General features: G+C 44.8%; 1 protein-coding gene across 4 annotated transcripts in view; it reads right to left on the bottom strand.

Moving 5' to 3' along the window:
* The window catches only part of LOC147424550 (adenosine/AMP deaminase family protein), a 94,841-nt gene extending 76,129 nt beyond the window's left edge, over positions 1-18,712 (bottom strand). Inside the window, exons 1-4 of one of the 4 annotated variants that reach the window (XR_015186486.1) lie at positions 18,455-18,711; positions 18,299-18,369; positions 18,125-18,216; positions 17,946-18,005 (exon numbers count right to left, since the gene is read on the bottom strand). Coding sequence is in view for 3 of the 4 variants with exons in the window: in XM_086500697.1 (XP_086356823.1) it covers positions 17,946-18,005; positions 18,125-18,216; positions 18,299-18,369; positions 18,455-18,639 (408 nt within the window). In the remaining variant the exon portion in view is untranslated. Of the gene's footprint in view, positions 1-17,945; positions 18,006-18,124; positions 18,217-18,298; positions 18,370-18,454 lie in introns of all 4 variants that reach the window. The other 3 variants (XM_086500697.1, XM_086500696.1, XM_086500695.1) reach the window with 3 other exon arrangements.
* Positions 18,713-19,081: the final 369 nt, after the last annotated feature.

Raw genomic sequence — 19,081 nt, 5'->3', positions numbered from 1 at the left:
CTTGTAACCTTTCCTACCACACTGATAGCAAGTCACATCACCCTTGCCTTTGCTGGCATTTCCCCTTTCCTTACTCTTACTCTTACTCCTTTGTGCATAGACATTCTTCTTCTCTGTCCTGCCTCTAACCATGTTGGCAGAGCTGCCTCCCTCTCCACTTGCTTTCCTCCTGATTTCCTCATTCAAGATAGAATCCCTAACACCATCAAAGGTCAAATTGGGGTTATTCGACAATGAAACCACCAAAGTTTCCCATGAATCAGGTAAGGTCATAAGCAAGAAGATAGCTTTCAGCTTATCATCAGGAGGAGGCAAACCTGAATCCTATAACTGCGACAAAGTACCTTCGAACAATGACAAGTGCTCTGCAGCGCTCTTGGACTCATCAAGTTGCATGCCAACAAGTTTTCGCATCAAATGCACTTGGTTGACAGACGTTGTATTCTCATACATCGCCTTTAACTTCTCCCACACATCAAAAGCATTTGTGAGACCTTTCAAATCAATGACTGTCTCATCGGTCATGGCCATTTTAATGTATGTAACTGCCTTCCTGTTCAGGCTAACCCATGCTTCATCCCTCATATTCTGTGGCTTTATCTCTTCAAGTGCCCCTTCGCAATCCTTAAGAAATAGGATTCCTTGGATCCTGTCTTTCCAAAGGTCGAAACTTGTTCCATCGAACTTCCTAATCTCGAAAAGATTCTTCACATCCGAAGAAGATGAGGCCATAGTTGCACAAATAAGAGGACTTATACGCTGAATTTTTGGGCAAAATGCACCAAAACCGGAATGTAACCTCACAGAAGTGTGCACTACAGCTCCAAATGGTCACAGGAGCAATTTGGGGCAAAATGGGTCGATTTAGGCACAAAAAGCATTTTCTGAAATTTATTCGCAAGAAATTGCAGCGAGTGAATTTGTGCTCAAAAACAACAATTTTAGTTGTTTTTAGCCTCACAGAACATACATAAGGCTAATGCACAAGCTTTAGAAGCATGTATGAGCAAAAGCCCCAATTTGTAGCATCAAATTGCAAAAGATTGAGCCACAAATGGTCATACATAGCCAAAACTTGTCAAATGTGCATAAATTGCATTAATTTGCACTTTCCTCAATGTAGATGCATCAAAAATACACTTGCAAAAACCTGCGTAAATCTGAAATTTGTTGAAAACACCTGTTTTGGGACCCGTTTTTTGGCAATTTCTTTGTTTTCGGGTAACGGGGACCTAGTAAAGATGTTCCCACACCTTAATACATGATTTACAAAACCTGTATTTTGCTGTCATAACCTGTAATTTTCTATTTTGACCTAATTTCAGCCTGTTTTAGGTCAATTTGACTTGCCGAGAACCCTCTAGTGTCCGGGGATGAGTCCTTTGGCAATAAAATTGCAAAATCTCGCGTGAAAGTTGACCTCCTTGGCTGAAAATCAGCGTTTGCAGGTTTAGGAGCAAACCCTGATTTGGCTCTGATACGAATCAATGAGCGCGCAACAGTGTGTGCAAGTGATAGAGCACGAGGAGGAGTGCAGGGCTTGTGCAGAGAGAGGTGGCGATAGCCTGCAGCAGAGGGAACGCTAGGAATCGAAAGAGGAGAGAGCGGAAGCGCTACACAATGCAGTAGGGGAATTTCAGAGTGAATTACTTTGGGCTCATCTCTTCCCTTTATTATAAAGTATAGGACCAATTTAAAGTTAGTGGCCAAGTTCAATGTGAACTTGGCCAAAGGTTAATAACCTTTAAAACTATACACAAAAGGGGGCCATTTGGACCTTTAACCCAACACAATAACACGATACACTCTTCCACGGAGAAGGTGCCATTTGAGATTGTTGAAGGTGCTGCGAAGGTTCCACCCCTCCTAAGCACGAAAGATAAGATTATTGAAGCGAATGAATATACGCGAGACTTAGGTACGGCTTTTGCCAAGGTTCGCGAGACTTTGCAAAAATCTCAAGAACGACAAAAAAAGGAAGCGGATCGCCATCGTCGCGACTTGAAATTGAAAGAGGATGATTGGGTGCTCTTACGTTTTGAGAAGGCACGCCTCAGAAAGAAAAAGGGAAAGGAGAGGCTTTTTCCAAGGCTTAGTATGTGATACTACGAACCTTTCCAGATCACTCAAAAGATAAATGATGTCTCCTTCCGACTGAAACTGCCTGATACTTGGAGGATTCACAATGCATTTCATGTGAGTCTCTTGAAACCTTTTAAAGGTGATGTGCCTGATGATGGGGAGCCTGATGAGCAACCCGAAGTGGAAGAAAACGAGGAGATCCTTGTTCCTGAACACATTTTGGCACATAAGGATACGAAGAAAGGTAAAGTCCGAAGGCGGTTCTTGGTTAAGTTCAAGAACTATCCTGCATTGGATGGGAAGTGGATGGAGGAGGAGGACCTGCAGATACTCCTCAGATTGTGAAACTTTACCTCGAGGCTTTTGGTTTAGCATAGTCTACTCTAAATGGAACCCAGAATTCAGCTTGGCCGGAGATCTGGTACAGTGGGATGCACAAGAGGAGAGTCACTCCGCTCCTTTGTCAACAGATGCCTTGATTTAGATACTAGAGTCACTGATGTCTCTTTGAGCTTCAGGGATACTGAAATCTGACAGTATTCTGCTGTATGACTTTATGAAATGGAATTCCTGATTATGATACTGATTTGTTCTTGACTTTTTTAAGTGCAGGAACTGATAGACGAAATGACTGCAGCATTTTGGTCTGATTGATCTCGAATAGACATGGTTGCAATAGGGGTTAGTCAATTGGACATTGATGAGGTCCCGATTGGATCTAGATGCGATTGCTAGCTACATTGTTGATAAATCATGGTCTAAGATCCGAATGAATGTTGAATGTCATGTGATGTCCTGTGATGTCCTGTGATGTGACTGTCGATTGGTACATGTGCTAGATGTGTGTTCCTAGTACGTAGGTATTAACAGTCAATGTCTGCTAAGACGGTTTATGGCCTCTGTCTGTTTTGCAGGCGTAATCGAGGACGATTACAATGCTTTCAAGAGGGGGGTATGTCACAAAGTGATGACCTGTCTGCCCGAGAGCCGAGCTGCTGAAAACCCTAATTTTGCAAACCCTAACCCTAAAACTTGCAAACCCTAAAATCTGCCAAAAACACTAACCCTAACCCTAACCCTAAAACCTGTCCTAAACCCTAGTCCTAACCCTAGCAACAGGCTGAATTTCCATGAAACGCGCTAGTATGCTGATGACGTGGCAGTACGGCAGTCGCGAAATTTGCGCTAGCTGAATTTGCGGCAGAATTTTGCAGCTTTTGCTTTATTTTCTCTACACAAGTTGAGCTTATGAGAGAGAGAATTGGATTGCTTTATTTACAAAACTCAAGAGAGTGTATGTGAGATAGAGAGAGAACACTTTGCTTTTGATTGGAAGCTTTTGGGGCTCTGCTTTTGGCATCCCTTGTAAAACTTTAAATAAGCGGTTTTGGGCACACTTTGCAGAGCATCTGGACGCAGAGTCTGAGAGTGAAACCCTAACCGCTCTCGTACTTTGAACATTGATTAATACATAAAGAAATACCGAAAGGGGCGCCAATCTTTGGGGCCAATATCTCTAGGCACGTAACTCCACCGGGCCAATGCAAATCTATTGTGAACTGTGAACTGTTTTGAAGTGGTTATTTGGTGTTGTCGTGATTGATTCTTGACTTGAGTGTCCAAGTCTGTTACAAATGCCCAAAAAGCTGCCTACGTAAATCACGAAAATCCGTACATGTCACGTGACACATCCAACCATATGTGTTCGTGTACAAGCTACAACATGACCAGGGTTCAATCAGTAAAGTCAAGTCTAGAATAGGAAGTGATCTGGCACTTTTGTGAGTCTTTTCGCAGACCGTGCATGACCAGTCACTTAGATTAGATGCATATCCTCCGGTTGCACACAGCATGATCATAAGCATTCCCATCAGAATCCATCAGGGAAATTTTCCAGTGCATTAAACCTATTTTCCCTATTTTTGACATTTTTCACTTATTTATTGACTTTTGTTGGGAACTGAGTAGGACAAATTGGATAAGATAATATATAAGCAAACCAAAGTTAGCACTTTCTGGCACAAGAGGCAGTAGGAGCACTTTGCTCAACAGGCAACTTCTCAGCTAAGAACCAAGCCTCTGTTTCCCTCCAATATGTTGGATTCCTTCTCTTTCTTTTCCCGATTCAAATTGCTATAGAAAATTGGTTTTTGGAACCCCGGATTAGGGGTTGGTGGAACATACGTCAAATCCAATTATTTTCAAACGTGTTTCACGACACCCCCAAATGGCCTAGCGTTTTTGCATCCCCAGCAATGACCTAGCGTTTTGGACAAGATCAGCCTACCGTTTTGCTTTGGCAGGACTACCGACGACTACAAGGAACAGATCAGCCCTAGCATTAGTGGTTTGTACAACAGATCAGCCCCGCCAACCCCAGAAGACAGCAGATCCCCTAGCGTTAGCAAGATTTCACCGCAAAAGACAGTTTTCAGCCTAGCGATTTTGGAGCAGCATAGACACTCAACGTTTTTGCAGTTCCGACGCGACAAGACCATCAGGAACCCCAGCTTTTTCAGTTTTCAGCATTCTATACCCGCATTAGAACCCCCAAACCTCGCAAATCTCACCTTCCTGCAGCAGTTCCTCGCCGCACGGTGGAATCCGTCGAAGTTTGCAATTTCAGCCCGAAAAACGCAGATTTCATCATCTACGTTTTCAGCGCATCGTCGTCGCATCGTCGTCATCGACATCTCACCAACATAGAGTCAGAATTCAGCAGATAAAGATTTGCAGATTTCAGCCCTTAGCATTCTCAGATTTCAGCCCGTCTCGTCGTCGTCAACATCATCGGCAAGTCCACGCATTGTAGAGATTTGTGCAATCAATAGTACACCACTCTCGCCATCGAGACTGGGGCCCTTGGAGGAGGGTTTTACAACGTCTCTGGTGTCATATTCTCTTCTCTATCTCTCAGTCTCATGCATCTTCACGCATAGTGTCCTTTCACTTTGTTTGTGTCCATTGCACTCTCTCACTAAAGGAACGGAAGGCTCTCCCTTCCGTAAGTAAAAGGAACCCTTGAGCGCAGTTCGGAGCACTCATCTTGAGCAAAGTTCATCGTTCATTCCGCTGCACTTTACATTGGTATCAAAGCTTTGGCAGTGTTCTATATCACTGAAGGAAAGAACCACAAGAATTTTTTTTGCTTGTTGAGGTCGCACAAACCCAAGTTCACTTGGGCGTGTCGATTCCTGATCGTGTTTTGAAGAGTGACGGGAAACCGAAGAAAGAAGGGCTTGTCCAGCCTCCCCTTGTGCCTCTTTTCACTCATTGAGAGCGGACCGTGCACTTAGCGGCCGGCCAATCGACATGAGGTGGGAAAAAGCAACCTTGGTGTGAGCCCAAGGCCACCAAGGGGTGCGCCCGCGAAAAAGAGAAGAACTCGAGTGAAGAGAAGATCCTTCTCTAACACAGATTGCAACCTCCAGAACCTCAAGACCGCAAGAACCTCAAGAACTCAAGAACCCCAAGAACCCAAGTTTCTCGAGAACTTAAGAACCCAAGACTTCAGGGGATGGTCATCACTCGAAGCAAAATGGATACTTCGCTTGGAAGTGATGAGCATGAGAGAGGCGAAGAAGAATTTTCCCCACCAAGAGGTTTTTCCGACCCTCCCCCTTCCCCATCTACGCCAAGGATTGCACTAACCCCTATGAAGGAGTTGACGCAGTTGTTTATGGACAACAAGTTCGAACGCGAAGCAGAAAGAAAGGCCTACGAAGAAAGAGTGGCAGCCATAGAGCGTAAGTACGACTTGGAAGCCAAAGAAAGTCAAGCCAAATTTGATCGCAAGAACAAAGCAAGAAAGGAAAAGAGCGACCAACACATGAAAGAATTCTTGCGACTCTTTTCTATTGTGCAGACGCAATTTGCACAAGATCAGGAGAAGGAGACTCTCTGTCTCTTCTTTTCCCACGCATGACTCACATGATTTGAATGATAGATGCCAATGACAAGCATGATGATTTGCATGATCAAGATGTGATTTCTCACAAGCATGATGATTTGTATGATCAAGACATGATTGTTCACAAGGATGATGTGTTAGTTGATACTTTCTCTAGTGAAGCTAACCTCGTTGCAGATTCGATCGATCACGAAGAATCGATCTTGGCTTTTGAGTCGAGGTCCACAGAACCCCCACAGGAAGATTCGATCAAACACGAAGAACCGATCTTGGCTCTCGAGCCTAAGTCCAAAGAACCCTTACAGGAAGTACTATGTGTTCAAATGATTCGTCAACACGCATTGTTCGAGTGTTTCATTCGTGATCGTTTCCTGTATTTTAGTCAGCATCTTTATGTGATTCCTTTTCCTAGGCATGACATATTGGACGTTGAGCACGTTTCCCTCATGAATGAGCACAGATGTATGAGGATTATTCATGAAAAGCTGAAAAGTATGCATTCAAGGAAGTCACATTTCATGTCTCTTCCTTGGCACGACACAGTTGTAGAAAGAGCACATGAAAGTATGAGCGCCAAGCATGGGCATTTCCATTGTGAATTGCCACCATTCATTGCTTTAGATCAGAAGAGAAAGATTTGATCTCATTGTTTGCGTGTGTGTGGTGAACGGTTTGGCACCCCGTCTCTTTGTTCATCTACATTGCATGCACAGTCTTTGAGAAAGACAAGATTTTTTCCAGTCACTTTACATAGAATAGGTATGTTCATGTTTTTGAGTTGGAAGTGGTTTCAGGAATTTTCAACCATGGAGATTCTTGAAGAAGAAAGAAGCATGACTCTAGATGAAATTGAAGCATTGAAGGAGCCACAGAAGACTCTGTCGCTTTCGGCGCGACCCAAATAAGCAAGCGTTGCAGACCTTGTAACAGACTTGGACACTCCAAGTCAAGAATCAACCGCGACAGCACCAAATAACCACTTCAAAACAATTCACAGATCACAATAGATTTGCACTGGCCCGGCGGAGTTCCGTGCCTAGAGATATTGGCCCCAAAGACTGGCGCCCCTTTCGGTATTTCTTTTTATATTAATCAATCATCAAAGTACAAGAGAGCGGTTAGGGTTTCACTCTCAGACTCTGCGTCCAGATGCTCTAAGAAGTGAGGCCCTCACCACTAATTTAAAGGTTACAAGGGATGCCCAAAAGCAGAGCCCCAAAAGCTTTTAAAATCAAAAGCATCAGTTCTCTCTCTCTCTTAGAGAGTCTTTTCTCTTTTTTATAAAAAAAAGCAAAAGCAAAATTCGCGTCGCTCATCATTTTCCAAAAAAAAAAAAAAATTAATAATCCGCCTCCACGATTTTCGGAATTTAGGGTTTTTGGCAAAAATTAGGGTTTGCAAGAATTTTAGGGTTTCTGGCAGAAGTTAGGGTTTCTGCTGTCGGCCACGTCATCACTTTGTGACATACCCCCCTCTTGAAAGCATTGTAATTGACCGCGATTACGCCTGCAAAACCGACAAAAGCCATAAACCGTCTTAGCAGACACTGACTGTTAGTACCTACGTACTAGGAACGCACATCTAGCACATGTACAAAATCGACAGTCACATCACACGACATCACAGGACATCACCAGACATCACAGGACATCACATGACATTCAACATTCATTCGGATCTTAGACCATGATTTATCAGCAATGTAGCTAGCAATCACATCTAGGTCCAATCGGGACCTCATCGATGTCCGATTGACTAACCCCTATTGCAACCATGTCTATTCGAGATCAATCAGACCAAAATGCTGCAGTCATTTCGGCTATCAGTTCCTGCACTCACAAGAAGTCAAGAACAAATCAGTATCATAATCAGGAATTCCATTTCATAAAGTCATCCAGCAGAATACTGTCAGCTCTCAGTATCCCTGAAGCTCAAAGAGACATCAGTGACTTTAGTATCAAAATCGAGACATCTGTTGACAAAGGAGTGGAGTGACTCCCCTCTTGTGCATCACACTGCACCAGATCTCCGGCCAAGCTGAATTCTGGGTTCCGTTTGGAGTAGACTATGCTAAACCAAAACATCGAGGTAAAGTTTCACAATCCGAGGAGTATCTGCTAGGTCCTCCTCCTCCATCCACTTCGCATCAAATGCAGGAAAGTTCTTGAACTTAACCAAGAACCGCCTTCGGACTTTACCTCTCTTCGTATCATTATGTGCCAAAATCTATTCAGGACAAGGATCTCCTCATTTTCTTCCACTTTGGGTTGCTAATCAGGCTCCCCATCATCAGGCACATCACCTTAACAGGTTTCAAGAGACTCACATGCAATGCATTGTGAATCCTCCAAGTATCTGGCAGTTTCAATCGGAAGGAGATATCATTCATCTTTTCTGTAATCTGGAAAGGTCCGTAGTATCACATACTAAGCTTTGGAAAAAGCCTCTCCTTTCCTTTTTTCTTTCTTAGGCGTGCCTTCTCAAAAGTAAGAGCACCCAATCATCCTCCTTCAGTTTCCAGTCGCGACGATGGCGATCCGCTGCCTTTTTCTGTTGTTCTTGAGACTTCTGTAAAGTCTCGCGAACCTTGGCAAAAGCCGTATCCAAATCTCGCGAATATTCATCCGCTTCAAATTTCTAATCTTTCGTGCTTAGGAAGGATGGAACCTTCGCAGCACTTTCAACAATCTCACATGGCGTCTTCCCCGTCGAAGAGTGTATCGTGTTATTGTAGGCAAATTCCACCAAAGGTAAGTTCTTTTCCCATTGAGTCTTCTGATGCGAGATACAAGACTTCAATAAATCTAAAATCACTGAATTGGCAATCTCAAATTGCCCGTCAGTCTGCAAGTGGAACGATGACGAGAACTGCAACCGCGTGCCAATGTTCTCCCAAATTGCCTTCCAAAACAAACTCATAAATCTGGGGTCTCTGTCGGAGACAATCGTCTCAGGCGTGCCATGTAATCGGAAAATCATCGTGATCATTCTGTATTCTCGGGAGATCAAAAAAAATGAAATCCATTTCAATATTTTCCCAGGGGCGGGTGGGTATGGGTAAAGGCTGTAGCAATCCCTGTGCCTTATGCCTGTCAAACTTGACCTTCTGGCATACCAAGCAACTGCGCACAAACTCTTCCACATCCTTCTTCAGTCTCCGCCAAAAGAAATCTCTCTCTACCCCTTTCATGGTGGTAGCAATGCCGCGGTGACCCGTAAAAGGTGGACAGTGACAATCAGTCATAACCTTTTCCCTCAACGGCTGTGTAACGCACAACATAGTCTTTTTCATCAAGTAGCCTTCCCGAAGGGAGTATCCAGCTATTGTCTCCCCATCCCGTATCCGTGTGAAAATATCTGCAAAATCTGTATCTGTGGCACACTGATCGACCATATCCTCGAAGCTCCTATGATGTATCGCGGAAATAGCCAAAACCAACGGTTTCCGAGACAAAGCATCTGCCACCACATTCTTCTGACCCTGCACATGGACAATCTGGAAGTGGAACTGTGACAAGATGTTCACCCACCGCATCTGCTTTTCCGAAAGCTACTTCTATGACAAGAAGTAGCGCAAACTCTGATGGTCTGTAAAGACAATAAAATCCGCTCCGAGTAGGTAATGCCGCCATTGAGTAAGAGCATGGATAACCGCCAAAAGCTCTTTCTCATAGATCTGTGCTGTCATCTCCGGCCTAGAGAACAAACGGCTCTCGTAAGCTATGACATGGCCTTCTTGCAGCAAGACCGCACCCAGACTACGACCACAAGCATCACAATATACTTCAAATGACTTCTGCAATTCCGGCAAAGTCAAAATAGGTCTCGTAGTCAATTTCTCTTTCAATGTCCGAAAGGCAGTCACCTCTGTGGGTCCCCACGAAAAGGGTACTCCTTTCTGTGTCAAGATATGCAAAAGGGGAAGCAACCTCTGCAAACTTTCGTATGAACCGCCTGTAGTACGAACGCAGTCCCAAGAAGCTTCTAGCTTCATGGACATTCCTCAAATCGGGCCAATCACGGATAGTCTCTATCTTGGCCGGGTCCATTTGCACTCCTACTGCTGACACAATGTGTCCCAAAAAGTGTATCTCTGGTAGGAAAAATTCACTTTTCTTTGCATTAATCACTAACGTGTGATCTTGTAATGCCTGAAAGACTTGAAGCAGATTATCTCTGTGTTCTGCCTCATTCTTGGAGAAAACAATGATGTCGTCAAAGAAAGTGCCAACAAATAGCCTATACTCTCGAAAAATCTTGTCCATCATCCGGTTAAATGTCGCAGGAGCATTGGTTAAGCCAAAAGGCATCACCAAAAACTCAAATAACCCAAAAGTCGTCCGAAAAGCTGTCTTGTAGACATCTCCTGGCGCTATCCCGATCTGATGATATCCACTCTTCAAGTCAATCCTGCTAAAGCACGAGGATCCCTGTAACCTATCAAGTGTATCATCGATCCTAGGAATCGGAAATCTGTTCTTGATGGTGATTTCGTTGAGAGTGCTATAATCGATGCACATTCTCCAAGATCTGTCTTTCTTCAAAACCAACAACACTGGAGAGGAATACGGTGAAGTACTAAGCTGGACAAGACCCTTTTCCAAGAGGTCTTTCACTGAGTTCATAATCTTTTCATTCTGTACTCGGCTCACACGAGGTGGCCGATTCGGTGGCGTGCGTCCAGATATCAGATCAATGGTATGATCTTCAGGCCCTCTCAAAAGCAATCGGCATGAGCGTGGAGAAAAAAATCTTGGCGTTCTTTTCTTCAGGTCAAAACATATTCAACCTTTATCCATCGTTCAGTTTTCCCAAAAGAATGAGTAAGAAAACTGAAGTTCATCAAGTACAATCCCTAAGCCCTTCATTTATCAAAGTTGCTTTCTCAGCCCGGTAGTCAACCACGGCGTAGTTCTTGTGGTACCAAGGGATCCCGAGTAGAACGTCACTCGCGTGCCCTAAACACCCCTGTCATTGCAAACAAAGTTTGCCAATGCTCGGTGTAATGGCAACATCCCATCCGGGTGCCAGTGGAACTACCTCCGCCTGTGGTGTCAGTCTGTCGGGCGTAGTTCCAAATCGAGCCGCCAATTCCAAGTGAAAAGAAGTTGGCCTTGGCTCCTTCAAAAGAGCTTCCTGATCCTTCACTTTGCCCCGAAAGCGACAAAGTTTGTACTTTCATTCATTAGATTCGGTGCAGGTCCCACGCCATGTGGTACCACTTCTGCTTTTCTATCTGCCTTTTCTGCCACATTCCTCAGCTGCTCTCGAACTCTCAGACCTGTCGTCGTCTTTATCATTCTGTTCTTTCTGTGCCTTATCAGGGCACTTTGCGGAAATATGTCCATGTTCCCCGCATCCAAAGCACTTCCCCTCTCTGATGAAGCGAGCTCTCTCCTCAGGAGTAAGCTTGGGTCGTGCATCCTTTTTTTTCTCTGGGTTGCTCTTTTTCATTCTACTTTCATTCCCAGAAGTCTGTTCGGCTCGTTGTGTCATGGCCTCATCTGTGGGGTAGGTCAGACTGCCAGAGTGAATGGCAAAGCCCCGCTTCGCATGACTCATCAACTCCTGAATAGAAGCTGACTTCTGTTCCAAGCAGTGATCTCGGATCTCTGTAGGTAGACCCAAGGTAAACCGCTCAATCTGTTCTCTGAACGAGATCTTCTTGAATGAAGAGCTCCAGAATCTTTCACAATAAGAATTCACTGTATCGCTCTTGGTCATCCGGAGATGGTTCCAAGCAGCTCGTATATCTCGCTCAAACTCTTGAGTCAACCAAGAAGAAATAAAAAGCCTCTTGAATTTCAGCCATGTAACTGGCACAGTCTTGCTTAATAGAAGCGTGGACCACCAAGTACGAGCATTCCCCTTAAAGTAAGAGGCAGCTCTCCGAATCTTGGAGTGCTCTGAATAGAGTCCTCCCGCGAAAGCGATGTCAAAGACACAGCCTTCGAAGCATCTGAGTCTCCTGAAAAGTATCAAACTTGATCGAGTGGCCACCTTCCTTAAACTCTCGGACTTTCTTGCTTTTATCTTCGAGAAAGTCATACTGGTTGGCTTTGTAAAAATTCTTCTTGTTCGCATAAAACTTTCCGTCATCGGAATCTGAGCTGTCTGTAGACGAGTCCTCAGTAGAACTGTCAATCTCTAGGCGAGATTTAGCCTTCTTTGCCTTTCTCTTGCCCTTTCCAAAGCGTTGCTTCTTGCCTCGCTTTTTACCTTTTCTGTCTTCTTCGCTCGAATCCGAGGAGCTAGAAGAACTGTCAGAAGAAGAAGAAGAAGAACTGGGTAGGTCTTCAAACTTGACGCGCTTCTTCAATTTCTTTGCCTTGTCAAATGTCGACCGACGACCCAAATATCCCGGGAAGTCAGTGCCTTTCTTCTGCTTTTTGCCGTGCTTTTTGGCTTTCTTTTGCGTGTCAAAAAGCTGAGCAATCCGTGCATCAACCACGTTCTCCAGTTCCTGCTCCGTATATTTTCTTGGAGGCAGAAGGTTTCTTGAGAGCGGGTTTCGGGAGTGGTGTTGTGGTTCTCTGCCACTCCATCTGTACCTCTTCCAAAGAGGTTTGGTTCATATATTTTGCCATCTTCGGATCCTTGGCAAAATTGAGCATCATCATTGTTGCATCGCTGATCAACTGGCGACGCTCTATCTCTCGCCGCTCCGCCTAAGTAGGCCAAGGCGGGCCATACTCTTTGCCTGAATCTTCGTTGTGATCCCAGCCCGCATCTCCAGATGCAGAGGGAGTCGACTGATCATTGCCTGAAGCCATAGGTGCCGCGGAAAAAAAAAATCGAGGATCGGATTTCCCGTAGAAGAGAAATCGGCCGTGCTCTGATACCACTGTAACAGACTTGGACACTCCAAGTCAAGAATCAACCGCGACAGCACGAAATAACCACTTCAAAACAATTCACAGATCACAATAGATTTGCACTGGCCCGGCGGAGTTCCGTGCCTAGAGATATTGGCCCCAAAGACTGGCGCCCCTTTCGGTATTTCTTTTTATATTAATCAATCATCAAAGTACAAGAGAGCGGTTAGGGTTTCACTCTCAGACTCTACGTCCAGATGCTCTGAGAAGTGAGGCCCTCACCACTAATTTAAAGGTTACAAGGGATGCCCAAAAGCAGAGCCCCAAAAGCTTTTAAAATCAAAAGCATCAGTTCTCTCTCTCTCTTAGAGAGTCTTTTCTCTTTTTTATAAAAAAAAGCAAAAGCAAAATTCGCGTCGCTCATCATTTTCCAAAAAAAAATAATAATAATAATAATCCGCCTCCGCGATTTCCGGAATTTAGGGTTTTTGGCAAAAATTAGGGTTTGCAAGAATTTTAGGGTTTCTACTGTCGACCACGTCATCACTTTGTGACAGACCTTTATGAAGTTCAAGTATCGCACGACCCACGCATCCGAGTGGGCCGGCGAAGAGTCCTTCCCAAGATTCCAGACGCTGTTGGCGATCTCCCTTGACACCATACAGTTCGGTACCAGTACCTCACTTTGAAAAGGAGGGGATGTCACGTGACACATCCAACCATATGTGTCCGTGGACAAGCTACAGCATGACCAGGGTTCATGCTATCAAGTCAAGTCTAGAATAGAAAGTGATCTACCACTTTTGTGAGTCTATTCGTAGACCGTGCATGACCAATCACTTAGATTAGATACATCTCCGGTTGCACACAGCATGATCATAAGCATTCCCATCAGAATCTGTCAAGGGAATTTTCCAGTGCATTGAACCTATTTTCCCTATTTTTGACATTTTTCACTTATTTATTAAGTGACTTTTGTTGGGAACTGAGTAGAGAAAATTGGGTAAGATAATATATAAGCAAACCAAAGTTAGCACTTTCTGGCAGAAGAGGCAGCAGGAGCACTTTGCTCAGCAGGCAACTTCTCAATAGGACACCCCCAGATGGCCTAGTGTTTTTGCATCCCTAGCAATGACCTAGCGTTTTGGACAAGATCAGCCTAGCGTTTTGCTTTGGCAGGACTACCGGCGACTACAAGGAACAGATCAGCCCTAGCGTTAGTGGTTTGTACAGCAGATCAGCCCCGGCAACCACAGAAGACAGCTGATCCCCTAGCATTAGCAAGATTTCACCGCAGAAGACTGTTTTCAGCCTAGCGTTTTTGGAGCAGCATAGACAATCAACGTTTTTGCAATTCCGGCGCGACAAGACCATCAGGAACCCCAACGTTTTCAGTTTTCAGCATTCTGTACCCGCAATAGAACCCCCAACCTCGCAGATCTCACCTTCCCGCAGCAGTTCCTCGCCGCACGGTGAAATTCATCGAAGTTTGCAGTTTCAGCCCGAAAAACGCAGATTTCAACATCTGCGTTTTCATTGCGTCGTCATGGCATCGTCGTCATAGACATCGTCACCGACATAGAGGCAGAATTCAGCAGATAAAGATTTGCAGATTTCAGCCCTTAGCATTCTCAGATTTCAGCCCGTCTTGTCGTCGTCCTCATCGTCGTCGACATCATCGGCAAGTCCAAGCATTGTAGACATTTGTGCAATCAATAGTAGACCACTCTCGCCATCGAGAGTGGGGCCCTTGGAGGAGGGTTTTACGTCTCTGGTGTCGTATTCTCTTCTCTATCTCTCAGTCTCATGCATCTTCACGCACAGTGTCCATTCACTTTGTTTGTGTCCATTGCACTCTCTCACTAAAGGAACGGAAGGCTCTCCCTTCCGTAAGTAAAAGGAACCCTTGAGCACAATTCGGAGCACTCATCTTGAGCAAAGTTCATCATTCATTCCGCTGCACCTTACAGTACAGCTGCCGTCATCAATCAACGCAAAATGCGGAAATCCGTACAGCCTGCCATGTCAACAGCCAACGTATTTTTCAAAAATCTGCCACGTCATCAACAGCTACGCAATTTTCGAAAATCTATTGTTGCTTTTGCTTCTTCTAGGGTTTAGGCCCCTTGACCAGTAGCTCCGTTCTTCAACAAATCGACACGTCAACAGTTTGTTACATCTCCCCTTCTTGAAAGAGAGTAATTGTCCGCGATTACAGCATATCTGCAAAACAACTCAAGTTAGCTCAAAAAAAAATTCTGAGGGTCATCCCGAGGGACATTCCGAGGGACATTCAGTTTGCTCTTTTTGTTAAGGAGTTAGCTTCTCCTTTCGGTTCTTTTAATGAAGGAGTTAGCTTCTCCTTTCAGCTCTTTTGATCAAGGAGTTAGCTTCTCCTTTCGTCCAGATCAGAACTCTTGATATTCTGACGTAGTAAAAATTAGCCATCACACCCAGACCGTACTGATCTTCCAAGGGTGTCTTGATGCACTAAAATTACATACCCAAGCAATCTCATCCAATTTGGAGTATTTAGTGGTTGGCACATCACAATGCAACACCAATGCTCACATATGCATGTTACAAGACACAACAAACAGCGCCGCTGAGCACTCCCCCGAGACAAACGGTCTACGGTATGAAGCTACTCAACGACTACCTCGTCACTCCCCCCGCAAATAACCTAAATAGGTCAGGGCCATGAGCTCAGAGGACTATACAACCAAACGCTCCCCAGACCGCAATCTGCGTCGCTTGGAGGTTCAAGCATACAACAGAACGCTCTCCAGGCATCGCCCTGCGTCGTTCCGAGGTTTTCAAACATACAATGAAACACTCCCCAAGCATCAACTTGCGTCGTTTCGAGGTTCAAACGATACCAAAACAGTATTTCTCACTTCTCCACCCGAGAGTAAAATCACCAATCAATGAAACCATATTAAAACCAGAGTCAAAACATTTCAAATCGGCACCAAAACAGGTTCAAAACAGATACCATCCATTTCAAACAAATTTCAAACAGGATCACCAAACAAGTTCTCAAACAGATTTCAAACTTAAAAAGCAATCTCGACATCCATCGAGCTCGAAAAGTCGGCTAACTTTCCATCCTGAAACCTACACAAAAATTAGGGTTAGGTTCGATAAGGTCGTAGCCGAGCACAGCATGGTCCATCAGCTTTTGGACAAACAGTGTTTCTTTGGCGACAATGGTAGTCCCAAGATAGCAATCGCACTAGACCTCCAAGGTCATATGATCGTGAAGAGACATCTACTAGGAGATGTCGAGAAACTTCAAGTTATAATCTGCTAGGGTTTCCATGGCAAGCATTTCAGGATACCCCACTCTGCCAGAAGTTGCACTCCGAAGGAAGATATCAGAAACCATAAAACTTCCGACAAAAAATTTTTCTTGAAAGCTTGCCAAGTCCTTGGAAGTGTGCGGCTTGGTAGTTATAGACATCTGCATGGATTTTAGTCTAATTGATCTCGAATAGATATGGTTGCAATAGAGGTTAGTCCATCAGGCATCTATGAGGTCCCGACTGGATCGAGATGCGATTGCTAACTGCATTGCCGATAAATCATGGTCTAAAATCCGAATGAATGTTAAATGTCATGTGATGTCTTGTGATGTCTGGTGATGTCCTGTGATGTGACTGTCGATTGATACGTGCGCTAGATGTGTGTTCCTAGTGCGTAGGTACTAACAGTCAGTGTCTGCTCAGGCCGTTTATGGCTTTTGTCTATTTTGCAGGCATAATCGAGGGCGATAACAATGCTTTCAAGAGGGGGGTATATCACAAACCAGTGACGTGGCATGCCAGTGCACATCCACACACACCCCGATGGTACTCTCACATTTGCCTGTGGTTGTCCCTGTACGGACCCGTACTAATGACGTGGCTGCCCAGAATGACACGTGGCACTGCTAACGTGGCGTCCATACTGACACGTGGCAACAGGTACGGATCTCCGCGAATTGGAGCGCATTTCATGGACAGACAGCACACTGCGACAGCTTTTGGAGCCTTTGCTTTTTGGGCTTGCTTTATTAAAGCCTAAGAAAGAGAAGAAAGAATTCTTTTGCTTTATTTTATTAAAAGCATAAAAGAGAGAAAGAAGAAGCCTCTCCTATATTTTTTTATGAGGGCTTTATTCTTCAAAAGCTTTTGGAATTTTAGGCTTTTGATTTTCAGCTTTTGAGGCTCTGCTTTTGGCATCCCTTGTACTCTTTAAATTAGTGGTTAGGCCACTCACAACTCAGAGCATCTAGACGCAGAGTCTGAGTGTGAGCGCCTGCCCGCACTCTTGTACTTTGAACTCAAATTAATACAAAAAGAAATACCCAAAGGGGCGCCAGTCTTTGGGGCCAATATCTCTCGGCATGGAACTCCGTCGGGCCAGTGTCGAATAAATTGTGAACTGTGAACTGTTTTGAAGTGGTTATTTGGTGTTGTCGCGGTAGATTCTTAACTTGGAGTGTCCAAGTCTGTTACACCTAGACATTTATCCAATCTTTGAATGGGGTGCACGTTAACTATTGTGATAGATGTGGGGTCTACGCAAGGTTAACAAAGAGGATTGTGATTGTGTGATTGCTCAATTCTACCTAATCTCTCCATTTCTGTTACAAGATGTCCACATTGCTAGAAGAGAAATTGGCTTGGTGTCCAGACGGCCAGATGAATTTGCTTAGTGTCCACAAGGCCAATAATGTGGTCTTTATTAGCACAAATGAATGCTTTGCAAGAATCCGACTAAAGCGGATTGCATCCTCCTTGTGTAGCCTTTTTTGTTAATGAAGACCTCTATGTCTACTTTCAAATTTCTATGAAGTCTTTTTTGTCCCAATGTCCGTTGTCCACATGTGTTGAGGTGACTTAGTCATGCACACGGCTACATCCACCTTTCTAGGTAAACTCGCAAACTCTTTACACTGTTACGCTCTCAACCAAGTTCTCTCCCCTTGTGGCCTGAGTGTTTCAGTTCTTATATTCTCTAAGTTCGGGTTAATTATGTAGCAAGTAAAAACCAGAAATACGCTAAGCAAGTGTGTACAATCGCAAAATAAACGACACAAAGGAAAAAAAACCATTGTGCCACCAACACGCCTAAACAGGCTTACCAGCAAATACCTTTGGAGTTGTTCGCAATTCAAGGTAAATGACATTTTCTGCAGCAAAGTCTTCAATAACCTAGAAATTTGGAAAAACTCTCTCTCTCTCTCTCTCTCTCTCTCTCTCTCTCTCTCTCTCTCTCTCTGCATGTGCACGTGCACGTGTGTGTGATAGACAGAGAGAGGACACATACACACCTCCTTAGTAATGCGCGTGATAATATTGTGATCAGTAGTTAACAAATGGATCAAATCAAAGAGCTTGAAGCACTCTGCAAGGGAACGGTCACCTGCCAAAAGAAGAAAAAAACTAAGGTTGGTATGATTGTGCTTTATTGGAGAGCTTTAAATGGAATAGGCTCAGGTGCCTGCCCTTGAGAAGGATGGCTTGAACTTCAGGAAAGTTGATTAGACCCTTTTCGCCTAGGCCAGAGGCAAGCTCCCTGAGCCAAAAGAGTACTCATAAACCCCTCCCTCTCACATAGCATGCTTGCTTGTGCATGCGTGACACGAAAGACAAAGGTTTACACGAGGGTGGAAGAGCGGGCAGAGCCGTTAAGGTGAGCATGCAGCTCGACTTTGGGGAGGGCGCGACACCAGGCCAACCAGGAGCGCACCTCTGCTTCGAAACGCGCAGTGGTCTCTCCGTCGTCTACTGCCGCTGCTGCCATCGCCTCGAGCTCAAATGCGCACATGGGACGCCCAACGTTCATTCTTCCTCCTCACTAAACTTGCGTTCTTACAACTCTCTCGTGGTGAGCACATAAAGGCAGCCGGCCAGCCAACTTTCTTGGGTGGCTGGGGCTGGAGGCGAGATAAGAAAACTCGGGGCCTAGTTTTCCCAGCCAGCCAGCCACGCTTCTTGCAATATTTCAGCACGAAGCAGAGACAACGCCTTTATGTGCTCAGATTTGGGGTGGGCGGAGGTGAATTCTGTGAGCGACTAGCCTCATGTGCTCGAGATGGCAGGTTTAGCCACGGTTGAGGGTGATTGGCCGATTGCCTTTATGTGCTCGACCTATCTCTCTCTTAGAGTGCGCACATGCATTGGTCACTGATGACTGGCCGGCTAAGACCGGAGCTTCACCACCTGTCGGCTACTTGCACACATGCTGCACCACTACCGGATCAGTTTGGCCATTGAGTGAAAAGTCA

This window comes from Adiantum capillus-veneris, chromosome 25 (assembly GCF_014529385.1).
Source record: "Adiantum capillus-veneris isolate H3 chromosome 25, ASM1452938v2, whole genome shotgun sequence".
Classification (NCBI taxonomy): Eukaryota; Viridiplantae; Streptophyta; class Polypodiopsida; order Polypodiales; family Pteridaceae; genus Adiantum; species Adiantum capillus-veneris.
The sequence above is the reverse complement of the archived record's forward strand: the minus strand, read 5'-3'. Positions and strand labels throughout refer to the sequence as shown.